The 20099-nt window shown below is 37.7% G+C and overlaps 1 protein-coding gene across 2 annotated transcripts in view; it reads left to right on the forward strand.

Moving 5' to 3' along the window:
• The first annotated feature begins 13978 nt into the window (after positions 1-13978).
• Positions 13979-20099, forward strand: part of nek8 (NIMA-related kinase 8) — a 39636-nt gene continuing 33515 nt past the window's right edge. The window contains exon 1 of one of the 2 annotated variants that reach the window (XM_028806590.2): positions 13979-14096. In XM_028806590.2, coding sequence (XP_028662423.1) covers positions 14050-14096 — 47 coding nt within the window. In that variant the 5' untranslated portion in view covers positions 13979-14049. Of the gene's footprint in view, positions 14097-15283; positions 15855-20099 lie in introns of those variants that run through there. The other variant, XM_051930554.1, reaches the window with a different exon arrangement.

The following is a 20099-nucleotide window of genomic DNA, read 5'->3' on the forward strand; positions in this document are numbered from 1 at the left end:
CCTCTGAGATGAAGCAAGAACAGAACCAATAAAAGAACTACTTAAGGGCGTGTATGTTAGGCAGAGTATCCAGTCGGGGCTGGGTGGTCTTTTGGCCTAGAACTCCTGTAGATTTTGTTTTTTTCTCTCGCTTAACTGGAGCTTTTTTTTTCTGTCCACCCTGGCCATTTGATATTATAATCAGAGACTGTCATTAAGAGAATAAAAAAAAAATCTTTAGTTTAAGGATTCTACTTCTCTCGATTATATATCTTTCTTATGTAAGTGTGAATTATCTATTTATCTTTTGTATACAGTTTATTCCCTATTTTTCTTATCTAAATTTTATTTAATTTTCTTTGCATGTATCCTTGACATGTTGTAAAGCACTTTGAGCTACAACCTTTGTATGAAAATGTGCTGAAGAAATAAATGTTGTTATCGATATCGTGATATTCCAGCCCGACCACAGACAGACAGACACTGAATGTCCCGAATATACACACAATTTATTGTGTTTCCTTTACACAACACAATCTCCACAATGCACAAATCAGCAGTGCTAAAGCTCTCAGTCCCCTTTCTCTTTTCTTCTTCTAGTCCTCACTCAGCTCCATCTTCTCCCTCCCGACTCTGCTTTCGAGTGGAGTGCGACTGCCTCCTTTATACTGCACCCAGAAAAGCTCCAGGTGCTTCTCTGTTAACATCCGGCAGCGCTTCCTGTTGTGGCGGAAGTGCTACCGACCACCGTTTCAGAGCTGTCTAGGCGCCCCCTGGTGGTGTCCACGCCCCCCCACAGGGTTGAGCATCCCAGCTCCGTGGCCCCCATGCAACCCAGGAAAGCTGCCTTCTTATGTTGCAGGGAAAATACTGCCCCTCTCCCGGTCCTTCCCTTCTCCCAGCGTCCCAGTGGGGCAATGTCCCTGGACATCTACCACAATATCAAGCGCCTTAAAACACTTTGTGGCCTTTGACCACAGGCACATACACAAATATTACCTACAGCACCATTATGCTTCTCAAAGTTGCCTTACTTTTGTGTTCTGTGTTAATGGTGCCACATGATACAAACAAACCAAATAATTTTGTATTAGGCTTGCAAAAGTAAGTTTTTTTTTGTCATTCATGTTAAAACAATCGTTAAGAGTGCTCTAGTGGCTGTGCCAACAGGCATTCCATCGCCAAACTGAACTTGCTGTGTGATACTGAAAAAGTCATAAGCTTGTGCGTCAGTTTAAAAAATAAACACCATATATATAATGGTATATTTATAAAGTATCTTGATAAAGAGTTCATTGTGCAAAATTCACTACAACAAATGTTATTACTGTGAAAAACTCAAAATTTAAAAGAAAATAAGTCTTCATCACTTTAACAAGCAGAAGACTAACAGAATATCTAAGAAAACTAAAATCTTTAGATGACGGACGTAAGCATGAGTATAACAGATGAAGGCTCATGAACGTAAAATATATTATACAGAGACACTGGCAGATTTTACATCCTGGACTGATGTATACACTAAAGCATACGTCCACAGGTCAGTCACCAATCCAGTCCTTTCAGGGGGGCAACTGGGGCTGCCATGAACACAGCACTTGGGGCCATTGGGGTGTGGTGAGTGCTACGCCTTACTCGTCTTTTCTGAACATCATTAGAGTTTGGTTTCTAAATTTCTGTCTTTAACAATATCCCAATGGCTCCACTGTATCTTTTTTTTCCCACAACCTCAGATAAAAAAACAAACTTTTAAAGCATCAGCCCATTCATCTAACCCCTATTAAGAAGGAACAACTTACGAAAAGAATAGAAAATCTTCAAAATAACCTGTTGTGATTCTTGCAAACAAGCTTTATATTTTGCATTAATGAAGATTTTTTAATGACTGATAATGTGCTGAGAAAATTTCATCATCTATTATATTTCATGAGCAAAGAAAGCAATGACAGGACAAGTAATGCATTAAAAAATGACAATTTCCCAATATGTCTTCTGTAGAAGTGAAAGTTTGTCTGAAAATAAATTTGACACTTTAGGCACATGTATGGCTTTTATTTCACAAAACACTTATACGGTGTCACAAACTCGACCAAGAGCCATAGCAATGTTTGGAGCAGCCACCCGTATATTGTTTCCTGGCTGCAAAATTGAAAACATGATAGCACTGAGGTGCATGATTCAGAGTCCAAAATAGAACTGAGGGGATAGGGGAAAGGTGGCGGCTTTTAAAGGCCAATATAGGAAATGACATTAGGGGGGTCGGAACCAGAAGGGTCTTCATCCATAGGCTCAGCCCCGGAAATTACACCAGAGGGGCCGGACCTGGAAGGGTCTTCATCCATAGGCTTGGACCCGGAAGTGATATCAAAGTGGTCGGAAGCAGACTTGATGTCATCAGGACTAGGCCGAATTTCCCATGAAAGGGCTGTAGAAAAGCGAGAAAAAGAGTCAGTGCACTCTGCTACATCCCGGTCTGGCTTGGAATTACCCTCCTTCGAGCCCTTTAGCTCCCTCCCATGTGCACATGTGTAACAACGGGAATAGCTGTGCTACCTGTATAAAATGGGTTAAAATCTAATTCATGTTTTTATTTGATACATGGGTTGTCCATTTGGTCGGGTATAATGATACGCATCTGATCCCTTTTTGTCATAGTTTAAGTATTTGGCTGGGAAAATATGGCAGCCTAATTGTGTCAGGGCTCTTTCTTGATTCTCTTTATTGAATCATCATTATTTTCACTCATCCATTGCCCACTACGCAATTTTAACAGTCATTAGCATTACAGCTTTAAATCTTGCTCACGTGGCCCAAGTGGGTACAAAAAAGTCGCTACCATCCTGCTGTTAACAGCTGTGACCTCCAGTGGGTGTCACTGAACCCCCCCAAGCCTGAGACACAATTACATCAAGACAGTTCAGGGTGCACACTACAATTACCAATGAACACAATGTCTCCTTCTATTCCTCCAGTTGAGTTTTTTGCCCTCTGCCTCCTTACTCTGAATCAATCCTGGAAGTTAGATGGCTACCTTTTATGATAGACCTGGGAGAACCTCCGGAGCCACGGTATTATACAACAGAAGTACTTCTGGGTCATATGGAAACCTCCCAAGCCAAGGATGTATAGTCCCAACAGTACCCCTTGATGACACCCAAGGATCCTGACAGTGTTTCCCTTTGATTCTTTAAGTCCCAGAAAGCCATGTGGGCGTTCAGAATGAAGCCAAACCAGAGGAGTCCTGCCACCTCTCATACTGGAGAATGAACTGTCCAGAATCCCCAGCCTCCCCCAGTGGAATATATATATATATATATATATATATATATATATATATATATATATATATATCAACTTATGCTATGACTTGTGTGATCAAGACTTTCTTTATTGGTAAATAGTTTTTAAGAGTGTTGAGTATATGTTGCATGGATATGTCAAACAGACCCTCACTTCAATGTACTTTTCCTTGGAAACTATCAAGGCTACAGAATTTGAGAAACTGTAAGTATGTGAACACTTTTACATTGTATTGTAAACAATAGGTTTAAATAAGAAAATGGAATGTGTCAGAACTGGTTTATAATTCCCTCTCTTTGATAGTCCACTTTCAAAATTGGCATTTGAAATATGAGATTGCTGCAGTTCTTCATTTTGAATGAGAAAAGTGTTTCCCCATGGTATTTTTATTTTATATTTGGTGTTCTAATGAGATCATCTTTAATTTTACCGTAGTAGTATCAGCACTGGGGCGGTGTTGCTCCTTCATTCAAGAATTCCTTTTAATTTGTGTGGCTGGGGGCAGAGTCATCCTTAAAGGCACAAGTGCACTTGGCACTGACTTCTATTGCCTGCCCAATCAAAGAGGCCAGAACAACAGTAGAATTAATAATAGGGTGGCATTGACCTTCAGTAAATAAGGCACATATTGCAATAAATTCTAGACTAAAGGTTGCTTGAGTAACTGAAGACTAAATAAACAATACCTGTTAATTTATCATTTAGAGGTTTCCTTCTGTCGTTGATAGACCAATGAGTCCCAGAGAAGCTTGTGTTTGGCGCTGGTTGGGTCAAACCCTGACATGTCTCAAATTTCTGAAAATAATGGCACACTATTTAGATTAATTGACCTGTGGGGAAATAGTGAACCAATTAATAAAAGGACACCAGAAACTCCATTCCATCTTGACAGACCTGCTAGGAGGGGTGTTCAATAATTTATCTACCTCAGCAGGAAAAAAAAGAGTTTTCAAAACAGTTTTGTTTAATTTTTCAGTATAGTTCCTGATAGCTCCATACACTTCATCCACGTTTGCTGCAATGACTTTAATCCCTTTGAAAAAAAAAGTCTTCAGTTTGACCTTCAAACCAGGATGTCACAGCTGCCTTGACATCATCATTGCATGAAAACCGCTTCCACAGAGGGTTTCTTCAAAACTCAGAACAGGAAATAATCTAAGGGAGCCAGGTCAGGACTGTAGGGTGAATGGTTCAGCTGCTGGAACCCACATCCTCGGATGGCAGCCTGTGATTGACGTGACATGAGAACCTGCGCACTGTCATGAAGAAGCAGCATGTCTGCTGTGAGTTTTCGCACGAGGACTCTCCTGACATCCTATCTCTTGGAATGTTAGTCACACTGAGCCACAACTGTACACGATTAATCTTGAGACATGTCACAACATGCTTGCTACTTTCTTTAATACTCAGGTAGATACATTTTTGAACACCCCTCATATATTGTCAGTGGTGGACCTAATAGTGATTTTCCAATAATGATGTAAAATTAGGTTAGAGAAGGAGGAAGGAACATGCACTCTGAACATAAATGAAATACTTATGGTGATGTAGCAAACTATACAAACTATTTAATTATGCCACGCAATGTCAAATAAATAGAACTTTAATGTTGTATGAAGCATTGGTTCTCAAACTGGTTCATTGTGGCTGCTTGTTTTAATGTCACCCAAAGCAGAGGCTAATTTATTCTTTTAACATAGCTCCTTCATTAAACAGATGACATATTTCTGATTTCCAGTAGTAGGGTCAAGTAGGTTTGAATTGTTTAGTTATATTTAATTTTTCAAAAGTTGTTTTTATTGTCAGAAGCAGCTCTACTGTTCCAAGGATATCTATGAATGATTTATGCTCTCTGTTCTTTTCAATTTTTTGAAACCTACATTTAATAAAGACATGGAGTCACATTGCAGCGGTGCTGCTTCAGAGTGCCACGGATCAGGGAATAATTCTTTCCTGTGTCACTGTCTGAGTAAAGTTTGCAGATTCACCCATGAAAAAAAACTAGGAAAGAAAATTTCCATGCAGAAATATAAAAGGATTGAATGCACAGTCTTTCATTTTGAGTCTTCATTAGTTTTGTACCTGACAAACAGGAAGCAGATGAGGTATGCATGTGGGAACCCTCAAAGGAGCTCTCTATCACATTATTTCTATTGATCTATGTGTGGATTTTTCTTTCTACAATCCTAACTTGAAAAAAATTGGAATGGAATGTGAATGAAAACAGAAAAGCAGTGTTTTCAAAATGGACATTGACTTGAAATCCATCACAAACAGTATAAACACAAGATATTTAATTTTTAGTCTTGTCAACTTCCTTTTTCCATAAATGTACATACATTCTTGGCAGTTAGGGCATCCAACACAATACAAAAAAAAATTAGGATGGGAGCGTCATTAGGGTTTGTGCCCTAGGAACCAAGTTACCCGAACAATTCTATAACATTTCAGTAATTATTTACCGCTCTGATTCTGATCTTTCTGATCATAAAATAGGTCATTATGATAGCAATTGATGAGAAGATAATTAATTGCAGAATTACGGTATTTGAGGGTTCCTCTAGAGTGACTCTTTCTCTTGCATGACTTGTCTCAAAAACTAATCAGCACATTGTCATCTCATAACTGGCTTAAGTGTGACACACAGACACACACACAGACAGACAGAGGCAGACATACACCCATCATCGAGATATCAATGTTTTCAGTAGCAGGGGACCCTAAAACGTCGAGATCACAGTTTTTTGAAGAATCTAAAGCTTTCACTTCTCCCTCAAAGATGATAGGTTATGGTGGGGGAGGGCACAAAGCAAAAAAGCAAGATTTGTGCAATTTAAGATTAAAAATTAGTTAAAAAAAGAAAGTAAGGATGTGAGTAAAAGCAGATGATGTTCAACAGGTGATTGTAATCATGTTTGGTATAAAAGCTGCATCCAGGAAAGACCTAGTTGTTTAAGGGCAAAGATGGGCCAAAACTCACCAATTTTCCCATAAATTTGTGAGAAAATCATTCAAAAGTGTAAAAGCAATATTCTCAATGACAGCTCAGAAGGGATTTTGGTATTTCACCCTCACCAATGCATTGTATAGTTAAAAGATTCAAGGAAGGTGGAGAAATTTCAGTGCGTAAAAGGCAAGGGCGCAAGTCAAATCTGACTGCTTTTGATCTCTGATCCCTCAGACTGCACTGCATCAAGAATTGTCATTCATTAATAAGTGATTTAACCACATGGGCTCAGGAGTACATTAGCAAAGCTTTATCAAGTAACACACTGTGTATTTACATCCACAAATGCTGGTTACAACCGTACTGTGCAAAAAGGAAGCCATATGTTAACAATGTACAGAAGTTGGGTTCCTTGGGCTTGGAGGCATACTGTACTTTGTTTTCACAGGCTTTTTACTTACCAGAAGAAGGGGTCAAAAGTCAAAAGGGATGATCCTGTAACTGAAAATGGCACTGGTTCAGGGTTTCCTAGATAAATATATCTACTATATATCTGAATGAGCAAGTAAAATGTTGTCATTGACAGCCTAAACATTCATGTGGACAAGCTTGTTAATATTAAAACCCACTGCAGACATTTTGGGAAGCCTGCTGTCTTTTCATGCTTACTGACACTGTCAAAGACAAGCCAACTTGGCCACTAATAAAGGCTCGGCCTCAGAATCAATAACGGTCAGAAATAGAATGGTGATGCTTGAGGACTAAAAATGGAAGTTAATGTGTGAACCTTTGGGAGTCCAGTTAAAAGAATGTAACAATCTAGCCAACACTTGCTCAGTCAGAAAAGGTAGAAATTATTGACAGTCAGCATTGACAAAACATTTGAAACAATGAGAGGTTCATGTATAATGCCCTCTCTCCCTGCTATGTTATGTTATGAAATGTTTAATTAATATTTTAGCAAATTAAATAGGTATTCTTATTTAAAGGCATTAAATAGTTAGCCTGGGACCTTTTGCTAATTGTAATCAAATCTTGTAACCTTGGTCTACAATACATTCAGAAGGGTAGAATCTCTATAAAAGTGCTACAGCAAGACCAAATTTTTATTACTAATACTAATGAATTTATTACTAACTCATATACCCATTGTATTTTGCTATTTTCTTAAATAAACAAGATAAAGACATTAATTTGAACTAGGCTTACATTTTTCTGCTCTCAAACATTCAGGTGGGGTTCATGCTAACCTAGGGGTTTCATTGAAGAGTATATCAGGGTTAGAGATGAGTACTACAGGATGACAGGGCCTTCAGGCTTCCAACAAGGAAGCACAATCTGTTAAATTCCTGTCACCAGGTGCTAGACCTGGAGGTCTGGAACTGTTGGGTGAAGCTTAAGGGCCCTAAGGTCACCATTGCCTTCAGATCTCACAAAGCTGTTGCTGTTAAATCAGGATGGACAGCTTGGGTGACATCCCCCCAAGGACTGTCTCTAAACACAACATACTTTGAAATTAATTAACATGGCATTTTCAGTGATGACCACAGAAGAAAAACAAGAAAAAATGAGGAGATGACATATGAAACTTGGAAAAAGCAGGGCAGCTATGCCACCTCTAACAAATGCCAACCAAACTAGTCATTTTAGGCATTGATGGACAGGAATATTGTTTTTTAACTTGACTTTTATATGTTCTTTTCACATTATTACAGTCTCATACTAGAAATGGAGCTGCATAGTCAGCATCAAGGCAGTTTTTCTCTGCTTTGAGAAAGACTAGTCAGTGGCCCCATATTTGCCAAAATATATAGTTTATAGTTTACAAGTCATTATTATCATGTGTACTGAGTAAAACAGAAATTCTTACTTGCATGTGCATATTGATATGCAACACATTGCCTTTCTCTGGCACCATTATTAGATGAGCATACAAATTCTATCTCAAAACTTCTATCTGAAAATGTTTTAAAACTGGGATTACTTCATGATGGAGTTTACTTTTCTCACTTCTTCATTTTGTTTTGATGTGTTCAGTACCTTGTGTTTTTACTTTGCTTGTCTCATGTATTATTTAATTCAGATACTGACTGATGGTTTTATGTTTGGTGATCTGTGCAGTTCTTGGTAAACTGTGTTGTATTTTATTCCTTTGATTTCTGCTCTATTGCTTTTTTTTGCTTCTGTCTCTTTCAGATTTTCTCTTAGCCTGCTTCCCCGCTCCCAAGCATAAAAATGAAAAAGCATTTGTTTTTACCATCTGTCTGGCCTCATTATGTGAAGGCGGCTGTCCAGCACTCTGTCACAATATTTTAGGATTCTTTTTGACTTATTTGTTCATTCATTTTTTATACAAGGGCACCAATTGATGGTAACATTTTTTAGTGTTATAAGAAAATCAAATAATTTGATTAAAAAAAGAATTTACAAAGTTTGTTCTATTAAAAGACTTCAAAGATATCCTGAACAATCACAAATAAAAGACCGAGCCACCTTTTCAAGTGTCCAGTGTTAGCCTTCAGTTTTCATTATCCTAGCAACCCTTTGCCAACAAAGCAAAGTTAGGCTTAACTTTGAACTATTTCGCAATCAATTAATTGCTTACATATGCTCTTCTGTTATATGCAAAGTGATCACTGGCAGTGGAGTTTTATAAAATAGAACTAGTTTATTTGCTAATAATAATATGGTTGAAATGCATGCTTTACTAAAAATGTGAGACTGGAGCAGTGTCCATTGCTGAGAGAAGCTGTTGACATGCCATTATAATCTGATACTGATTTACCTGCGTAGCTAGTAGGGCATCACTTAACATGAGAAAATGCACTGGAGAGCTGGTAATGATTGTAAGACCATAACAAAAAGAATTCATTCTTCCTTGAATTCCATTTCATTCATGATAAATGACATACTTCATAGAAATATTTTAGAAACTATAGCAGTTAATAATGTATATCTGTCTACAGGTAAAAAATGACGCCAGGAAATGCAATTAAATAGCAGATGTCTAGACCAGATCATTTTTGGTAAAACCAAAATGTAATTTAGAAAATAAGCAATTATAGATTTTTTCATACTGATCTATGCTGAGAAAAAAAAATGTCAGGCTTCCTTTTTACTCCACTTACTAATTGCATTAATTTTCTCAAGTTCTGCACAATTACGCAGTACTGATACGCAGTGAATCACTGTAATGACAAACATTTTACACAAAATTACTTTTTTAAAACAATGTCAGCTTGGATTTGAATGTAATTTGAAAAGCAAAATGTGTGTTGTGCAGTCCTTTGGCAGGTCACCTCTCTCTAGCCTGGATATTAACTAGAAATTCGACTATGACATGTTGAATTTGCTTTTCCTTTCTTTCATCTCCTATTTTCCCGGTTCATATCATCATGTCACTCTGCCTATTGGTAGGATTATCTAAGAGCCTCATTCCCTTCCATACATACACTAAAATACAGGATAAAGGTTAACTAAAATAACAAAGACAGAGAATCACAAACTGTATACATATATAACCTTCAAAGAAAAAATACTATCATCCATCTGAAATAATCTGCAGTGTTTGTCTCTTCTGAGGTCATTTTAAACAATTCTGAAAATCCAGTTTTTGTAATTTGCAACACAGCAAGGTTCCCTGCTGTTGCTGTTATCAGTAATAGAGATTATCTGATCCACACATTCCCTGCTCAGGGAGGCCTTCATAAATGGAAATTCCCCATGGGCAATCATCCATTGCTAGATAACAGTTATGCCACTGCAGAGAGTCAAAATGCTGTAATTTTCTTTTTTTCAGGAAACATTCAGAAGCATTTTGTGTCGCCATAAATTTTTCTTTCCTAGGGTAAAAAAAAGAATAAAAAAGCAGCAGAGGTGAACCTTAAACACTCACAGAATTTTGAAAAGCATAATTAAAATAGTGGTGTTAACACTATAGCCACACAGCTGCAGGCAGTTCTCTGCTTGGGTGCTGTTGATGTACTTTTTTCCCTGTGTTTGTATGGTTTTATTTTGGGTATTTCAGTTTCCTTCCACATGCTAAAGATGTGAATTTCAAATTAACCAGTGTCAATATTATTTTCTGGTGTGTATGTAGGCTCTGGTCTGGGATTAGCTGTTGCTGGTAAGACTTCAGCTCCCAATCACCCTGTAATGGAGAAACTAAGTTCAATCAGTGCCTGAGTGGAGAATTAAATGGTCAGGCAGTGCAGCTGAGCTCTCACCTGGTAACTAAATTCTCAGCTGTTACCCTCTACTGTATGTGGAGCTGGCATGTTCACACTGTGTTTGAAAGAGTTTCTTCCCAAATTACATACATGATGACTCTAAGTTTGCATGTTGTGAATGTGATGTGTGGTGGGCCACCAACATGTTTACAGCTGGTTCCAGCAATATTCTGCTGGAATAGGTTCCAGCTTCCTACACATCTACTTTGGAAAACACAAGTTCAACACATTGAACCACAATGTGACAGTAACATAACACGGCATGGCTGAAATCTACCCAGTTTGTTTTTAGAATTGCCCATGTTGCAAAGCAATTTGCTCAGTCATTTACTGTATATAGCTGTCCTCAAATGTAACCTCAGTTTCTGATCCTATTCATTATGAACTGGTTTCAGACAATGATATCTGAATTTGTTTTCAATTTTTTCCTAAAATGTGAAGAGTTTGCCTTATTAAGAAAGAGCTACAGAGATGTTTCTTTCTCTTCTGCTTATTTTAAGCATGAACATTAAACCTATATTGACCACTACCATCCCCTACTGTTTTGCAAGGATGATCTTTATAGCTTGAGGTATTTTTTAATTTGTACATAGCTATTTGAACCCTTTACATAACATTACATTATTAAGATTTAATTCCTGCTATTTTCCTTTTTTTTGGAACATGCTAAAATATTAGCATTGCTACATGCTCTAAAAGGAACGATAAAAAAACAAGTTATTCAGTTACAGTACATTCCAAACAATAGTTGTCCTTAAAAGAGAATAAAGAAAATCAACTGGTGCTTTATGAGTCACATGGTGAAGACATTGCAAGACTCAGCCACTGCATTACAGACTACATCAAGTTTTGTGTGCAGAACACAGTTTCCACAATGACAGTGCACTGTTTTCCCAACAACAAACACTGGATCACAAAAGACCTAAAAGCCCTACTAAATAAGAAGAAGAGAGCCTTCAGGTCCTCCTTATTCAGTAAGGAGGAAATCAACTGAGGCAGCAGCTCTGTGAGGGGAAAGTCAACAACTGACTGTGAAGGAAGTGTGGAATGAGATGAGGACTATCACTGACTTCAAGCAGGCTGTAAAACATGCAGAGGAAAGGAACATGAACAGAGCCAGTTCGTCAACAGGGTTGTCTCATTCTTGTTAGTCTAGCCCTCTCCCAACACTGACAACCTCTGTGAACAAGCTAAGTGGATTTGAGAATCCCAACTGCCATCTGTACCCTGCATGACCTTCCCCTACAATGACACACCTGTGGACCACAGCCCCCTTCCATTTCCTGGACTGTCTATCTCTGCTGATCAAGAGAGAAGATCTGGGAACACTATGCATAAGCAAGGCTGCAGGACTGGATGGAATCTGCCACAGATTGCTGACAACATGTGCCAGCCAGCTCTGTGGGGTCCTTCAGCACCTGTTCCCCCTTTCCCTGAGCTTGCAGAAGGTTCCCCAGCTGTGGAAAGCATCCTGTGTGGTCCCAGTGCCAAAGAAAGGCTGTTTTAGTGATCCCAATGACTTAAGTTGCTCTTACTTCTAACATTATGAAAACCTTTAAGAGGCTGGTCCTGAAACAGCTCTGAGTCCTGGTTTCAGATCATCTTGATCCTCTGCAGGTCAGAAATGTATAAGTTAGGTGGATGCTCTTATCTACATGCTGCACAGAGCCTACTCCCACTTGGGCAAAGCTGGCACCACAGTCAGGATCATATTCTTGCATTTTCCAGTGTTTTTAACGCCATTCTGTGTAATTGACTCTAAAAAAATGTCAAGGCTTTGCATCCCCCACAATCTCTTGTATCATGAACTAACTGAGCAACAGACAACAGTTTATAAGGCCCAGGGACTGTGTGTCAGAAATTATGGTATGTTTACACAGAAGCAGCACAGCTTCCCTTCCTTTTTACCCTCTATACAACAGACTTCCTGTACAATACCAGCACTTCCTATCTAGAGAAATTGTCAGATGACTCCTTCATCATAGGTTGCATTAATAAAGGAGATGAGTTGGAATACAGGAAGCTTGTGGCAGACTTCATCTTGTGGTGCAGGAAGAACAACCAACAACTCAACATCAGCAAGACAAAAGTGCTGGTGGTGGACGTCAGGTGTGCCAAAGAAACTCTGAGATGTAGAAATGCAGAGATTCAAGTGCCTGAGTGCATGTGGGTTCATATAAACAGTAAACTGGCGTGGTCTGAAAACTCAGTGTCACTGTACAAGAAGGGCCAGAGCAGACTGTATTTCCTAAAGAGACTCAGGTCTTTTGATGTATGCAGCAAGCTGCTAGAAATATTCTACCAGTCTGTAGTAGCCAGTGTATTGTTCTACACTATGGTCTCCTGGGAAGCAACTTGAGCTCAAAAGATGCACAATACCTGTCTTGAGCACTTGGAGCACTTTTAGCCATGGATTCATTTCACCACGGTATGCTAAGAAGTGCCTCTGAGGGTCTTTTCTGCTTGCAGCTATCAAGCAATTCAGTGTTTCCTCCTCAAACTGATGTACTCTTAAAGTTCATTTTGCAGTTTTTGCACAATATATATTTTTTATTGATTGATGGTATCATTTGTTATATTAGTCTGTATCTTTGTTTTTTATTTTTCTGCTGCTGTATGCATCTAAATTTTCCCTTTAGATTAATAAAGTTTATTTTATGTAACCAAATCTAATCAAATCTAGTCTAATTATTGTCATTTGTATAAAAAAACAGTGAAATTCTTCTTTGCATGTATCTTAATTAATATCTTATCTCAAAACTTCTGACTTTCTTACCTGAAAACTTTCAGAACATAAACTCAGCAACCATTTGGGGGTTCAAGCTGGTCACTTGAGTCTCTTGGGACTGTGAGCTATCATCACTAACTGCTGCACCACCTTGCCACCAGCACTTCCAGTCAAAACAAATCAAGAAGCACATTACAAAACATAACATATACAATGTGCCAGAATATTACTAGACTATAAAAAATAGAATTTGAAAGGCATAATACTTTAAACTTAAAAAAAGTCCCCAACAAAAGCAGCCTCAATGTGAAATTTTCACGGTCGAAACCAGACCCAACAATCAAGGCACAGGGAGCTGAGACCGTGTAATTAACACGAGTATCATATGCAGATGGAGACAGAAATATCCTCTTGTCTTGTTTAAAGTATTAAGACATTGCAATAGATGGCATTGGTTAAAGGGTCATCTACATTAAACAACTGAAATAATAATAATAATAATAATCTTTCTACTCCTAACAGAATAGTAGTATATGTGCCTGCCTGAGACCACAGGACAATGAGAAGATGATGTGCTCAAGTATTCTCAAATTATCTAAATTAACATTGTTATCTTGAGAACCTAATCTGTTAATATCTGGCATGCATTTAGCTCTGTTTCTGAAGAACTGTGACTGTATTGCAACATTTTGCCTCAGTAATAAAGCTGTTTTTGAGAATGAATATACTACGCTTAAAGTTAATGTCCCCCTCCACTCACTTTAATTGAAGTACGAATATTGTCCTTCGTGCCCCTCCGTAAACGCCGGGTCTTGTTGCCTGGTGACGGGCTCAGCTTTTTTTCTCTTTTTTTGCCAAAGAGCGTCATGGAGAAATACGAAAAAATCAAAGTTGTTGGGCGAGGAGCCTTTGGGTAAACGGTTTAAAAGCAGCGCCTCTCGCGAGCAGCTATCGCACAGGGCGCGCGTTCACGAGTCACGACTGTAGCTTTGTCGCGGGTGGTCCGAAGGGGTGCGACCGCTAAAGTTTGTTTCTTATGGAAATTCGTCTCGGGAGGAAAGACGCAGGGATGAGACGTGTCAGAGGGCCCACTTCGAAGAGCGATTTTTAGTTTCAGGATAGCCTTTAAAGATTTTTAGATGTACATATGCGTACATAAGCCGAAACGGGTAGTAAACAAGGGTGCATTAGCGATTTTTTTATTCAGTGTTTTAGTCCTGAGTAAAAGTGTGCCGTTAATACATTAATCACTAGGAAAAATGGTTGGGTGGTTTTCTCCATTTTTCGTTATGCATGGCCCTTTAAGCTGATTTCCAGATGAATTGTAAATCTTATCATTTTTTTGTACACAATGTCAGATACTAATTTCAATTTTTGCTGTATTAGGACTAGTTTAGTTATTCAGCTCGGTATGAAAGGTTCTATATAAAATAAAGAATATGGATTTGTTAACTTTACTTGATGGACAAACCCAACCCATATTTGGTTACAGTGTAAGGTTTTTGTGCAACGTTTTAGTGTAATGTGATCTGCTCTGTAAAGTTTTGTCAAAGTCTTCAGTAAATAAGATTTTTTTTATATAGTAACTGTGGGCATAACATAAAAAAGTTATGATCCTGTAGTGGACTGGTTTCCCATCCAAAGTTGGCTTCTAGGTTGTGCCCGATGCTTCCAGTACAGGTTCCATCCACCTTCAACTCCAGGTCAGCTGATGGAAGGAGTTGTAGGAGGCATGGACAAGTCACTGAGCTGTCAAGCACAAGGTTGCTAGTTCAATCCCAATTATTGGTTAACTGTGTTGACACTGAATATGTCTTTTCTCACTTACTGAGGAATATGTAAGTTAAATGAAACATTTCTTGTACACTGTTTGCATTTTTATTTTGTTAAGTTTAGAAAGGAGGTGTGTATTATTTAACAATACATCTTAATGAAGATAGATTGATTTACTATCAGGAGACAGCAGTAGGGTGTCTTCTGTGTTGAGATAGCATGGGTAGCAGTTCCAAACTGATCCTGTGTAACTATGTGCAAGAACATGTGCATGATGGACACTTTTTTTTTACTTGCTTTTCACTTGTTGTTTTTCAAATAAATCTCAGGTCATCGTCCATTTATACTGAAAAAATTGGCACCACAAAATGAATGTATGAATCATTACAGGTTTATTGAGTCATTATTGTGTCTTATGTAGAGTATAGTAAGATACCACTCTCCAGTGCTTTGATTAGTTTGTGTAACAACCTTACTTTGAAACGTCTGTCTTCCTTATCTGAAAAATCTAATGAACATGGTTTACAACACTATCTACCATTAGGACATAACTAAGGTAAAAGTAAAAAAACCCATCTGAACAACCAATAGCTAAAAATTAACGTACAGGAGGAAGGAGGGAGTGGGGTGTAACTGAAAAATTATCATAGAGGAGGAAGGAGAAAGCAGAGGAATCAATAGTGCTATAAATTATAATTACTTCATTATTGCAACATCCAACATGATGGCGGCACTAACAGCACAGTAATAATAAATACATTGCATTCTCTGCTTTGTTCTTGGTGGCACATAAATATTGTGTTGTGCATTCTCTGTTATGGCCAGACAGTGACCAAGAGTAGTTAGGTGCATCTGTGAGAGGCAAAGAGTTTGTGGAATAGAACAACATGTCTTCCAAGTGAGTGATTCAGTCCATGATGTTTCAGTGGATGTCATGTTGCTGCTACCCAACATGTAGGATCTTCACATTATGATGGTGACACATTTTGACAGGAAAACATCCATCCATTTTCCAACCCGCTGAATCCGAACACAGGGTCACAGGGGTCTGCTGGAGCCAATCCCAGTCAACACAGGGCACAAGGCAGTAACCAATCCTGGGCAGGGTGCCAGTCCACCGCAGGACACACACAAACACACCAAGCACACACTAGGGCCAATTTAGAATCGCCAATCCACCTAACCTACATGTCTTTGGGCTGTGGGAGGAAACCGGAGCGCCCAGAGGAAACCCATGCAGACACGGGGAGAACATGCAAACTCCACGCAGGGAGGACCCGGGAAGCGAACCCAGGTCCCCAGATCTCCCAACTGTAAGGCAGCAACGCTACCCACAGCGCCACCGTGCCGCCCGACAGGAAAACATTTTTTATTAAATTTGAAAAATTGGTTGCTTTATACACTGGGTTTAGCCAAATTTGGTAGTTTTACTCCTAAATGTAGCACAATTTGATAGAATTAAAAGTATAAAAATGGAGGTTTAACAATTGATTAGCATTGCCAATCAAGTACAATTTTCATCCCATAGTATCCAGTCATGCAATGACGTAATGATGAAGGGCAACTTCATTACTGGCATCCCTTTGCTACTGAGTTAATCTTTGTTTCCCAAGACCTTTTAGTGGACAATGCAGTTTCTGAAGTGATAGAACAGATTATTGTTATCCTTAAATTGTAATTTCAGATATCTTGAATGTAGTGAGAAGACAAGCAAAATGACACCTTTTGTGTCATTTTGCTTGTCTTCTCACTACATTCATAATGACTAACACGGTACAACACCCTAGTAGTACAGATATCTTGACAAACATGGAGGTAGGCTGTAGGAATAAAACGTGTAATCAACGTGATTAATGTTTACTTTAAATTTTATATACATGTAGAATGCTTTCCAGTCATTGTTTGTTTGCATTGTGAAGTTAATATATTTTTAAAGTACATAAATGGAATTCTTTCAATGCAGAAAGTGTGCTAGTCTTTATCTGATTTAACATCGACTGTACTTTGTTTTATGTAGTTTGTATTGCAATGTGTGTGTTTTGTGCAAATCGCTGTATAAAAAAGTAACATTATTCAAAATACTGCTTTTCGGTTTTTTTTGTCATTTTTACTGCTTTTAGTAATGTTGTCTTTATTAATTCTACACAGTTTCTTGTTGATGTTTTTCACGCCTATACTTATTTTAAGCTTTGTGTACATGTGTTCCTTTCGTCATTATTACTCAACTAAAGCTTGTTATAATGCTCTTACTAATTAGTTTTAATTTATTCTATGAACATGCCTTTTTTCTGCTGTAGTAATTACTGTATTGCTCTTGCATTAATGATTTTACCAGACCTGCTAGTATGGACCATTTTGTGGATTTTTAGTGTTACTTGTGTATTCTTCTTGTTGCTTTCTTTGTTTCTGCAGTAGCAGATCTTGCAGCTAATTGTTACGGTTGCTATGGCTATTGTTGCATTCAACATTATTACTTGTGGGTCCCTTAATGTTGCTGGTGTTATTTTGTGTTACCACTGTAGCTAGGTATCCCAGAGAGTATACGGTAGCTGGTGAAAGAAGCCCATTGTTCTTTTATACTTTCCCACTTGTTTCCATGTTGGAAAGTGCCAGGTACCTTGATGACAGATTAGGCACATATGATGATTTCTAAGACACATTTTTTCATTAGAGGGACTTGAGAAGCCAGAATGAACTGTGGATAGGATGGCAGAATATCACAGGACACACTTATGTAGCAATTTAGAGAGGCTTATTAATTTAACATGGATGCTTTTGGAATGTCGGAAGAAGTCCACTTGTATGTATATACAGTTTCTATATGTATATGTGTGTGTGTGTGTATATATATATATATATATATATTATATATGTATGATACCTATTCATACACACTTGGCAAATATTGAGACTACCCAGACACTAAACAAACACAGTAGCTACTGTATGAAGTCGGAGGTATATTCTAGGAATGTCATGGGCATTTGTTGCCTAGAATGCTTGCCCTTTGACTTTAAAATCTAAGCTTCTACTGCTTAATGAAAGTACGTAACTGATATAACCCATTTTATGCTTCCAGTGTGACTAAGCTCTAAACTTTGATTCTCAAATTTTCACTATGGGTCTAAAAGCCTCAACAGATGGCTTCACACTTTGCTTCTTGTTACCATAGCAAGCTGATACAATATATTGTGTTATATATATATATATATATATATATATATATATATATAAAATGGGTTTTTAATATCATTGTTTTGATCTGCTGTTGCTTTATTCATCATTCACTCATCATTTCTCAATTGTTATTCAGAGAAAATAAATATCTTGGAAATGTTCTCTGAATATTAATTATGAAAATCTCACTGTTAAATGCACTTCAATCAGTTCCTTCCAGATTTTATTTAAAAAATTATATTAATATGATTAACAGGAAGTTGAATATAACAAACACCCACCAGACATTTTTCATTTCTTTGGGTTGTGTCATTCTACAGACTGTGCTAAGTTTAGAAGTTACGGAATGTTGCAGCGTTAGGAAACTCACTGAACCATTTGCACTTGTTGCACCTTAACTGCATCAGCTGTTAGTGAACAATTAATAATTTTGCTCCAGGCAATACATATCGAATTATTTATGGCTTCGTTATTTAGAGAGATTAGCTATACTTTTGGGCCTTAGCTGTCCTATCTAGTCTTTCTAAAGGAGTTTTTTTTTAATATGCAATAATAAGGAAACGGATACAAAAAGCAATAATTAATATTTCTTGAATTTATTATTTTATTAACTTGACACCTTTTGAACACTCAGAAATGGATATTTAAAAATTATCTGTCACAGACAGTCTTGTATGGGCATTAAATTTTTTTCAGTGAGCCTGTTGATTCACAAATTTCTGTAGACATTTAAATGCATTATAGAAAGGTAAGAATTATACAGAGGAATGTCACAAAGAACAACTTCTTCATTGTTTTAGGTATTCACAACTTTTTCTGGCTTTGAATCTTCAAAATTGTTTGAAGCCTGTAATTGTTTATGGCATTGTCACTGTTAGTTTGACTCAGTCTGTTTTTATGTTTTTTTTTCTTTTCCTACTGTTTCCCTATCTTATTGTTTTCTTATATATCGCCTTTATGATTTGTATGTACAGTGTGTTGGAATTCTATGTGATTTAATCAGCTTGTTTAGGTTGCTGCCAATGTGAAACTGAAGCTGTAGGCTTGAGGTTTAAGGTCTAAGATAATGTGTTTATAAAATTATACTCCTTAATAATGTTTGCTGAATAATAGATCTCGTCCACCAAGTGTACAGTTTTGTTCAGTACAGTATAACTTTTACGTGTATCATATTTGTGTGTAGTGTCCATTTTTAGTCACAGTTTACACTTTCTGTTGTTAAAAATTGTCCATGATGTCTAAACAGGCTCAAACTACATATCTTTTGAACATGTGTTTTTTCATTACAGGGCATAGCAAGTGGGTCTGAACCTTTTCAGGCTGAACTCGGTGCAATACATGAATACATTGCAGAGCACAGTCATGCATACCAAGACAATTTAGAGCCACCAAATAACATATGTGTTGAGGTTGAACATGAGGGAGGATACCCAAGTTCTTAGTGAAAGTCTTTGAAAATGCAGCGAGTGAATTAAAAGTAATATATCTAGAGCTATAAAGCAGCAGCACTTTTGCACTCACTTCAAATCAAACAGCCTTTAAATATGGCTTTCTGCTAATACACTAAATAACAGAATATTCCTGCAATTTGCTACATTGGTATGTCTGCTTGATACCTGAGGTACACGTGTAAAGCAAAGTGAGCCTTACTGTTTCCAGACAACTTGGCAGCTGTGAAGGTTGACTCTTGTGCTCCAACCCCATTGTTTTGGAAGGTTCTAGTCATTATGTAGGGCATAAGCAATGAAATAAGCTTCTTTCCTCCTGTCTGCTTCTTAGAAAAGCTATAAGAATTGAGGTTTTCTGAGATGTGTCGCTTAAAAGCATTTCATTGTCTTGCAACAGAAGGCTTGCGGCACACTTAGCGACAGAAACATCATGAAGTCTTTTGCTGTCTAGGTGTCTTGCTTTTAAATTGCCTGCAGTGAAAGTCTTTAAGAAGAAAGGAATGGAAAAGGTGATAAAC

This window comes from Erpetoichthys calabaricus, chromosome 8 (genome assembly GCF_900747795.2).
Source record: "Erpetoichthys calabaricus chromosome 8, fErpCal1.3, whole genome shotgun sequence".
NCBI lineage: Eukaryota > Metazoa > Chordata > Cladistia > Polypteriformes > Polypteridae > Erpetoichthys > Erpetoichthys calabaricus.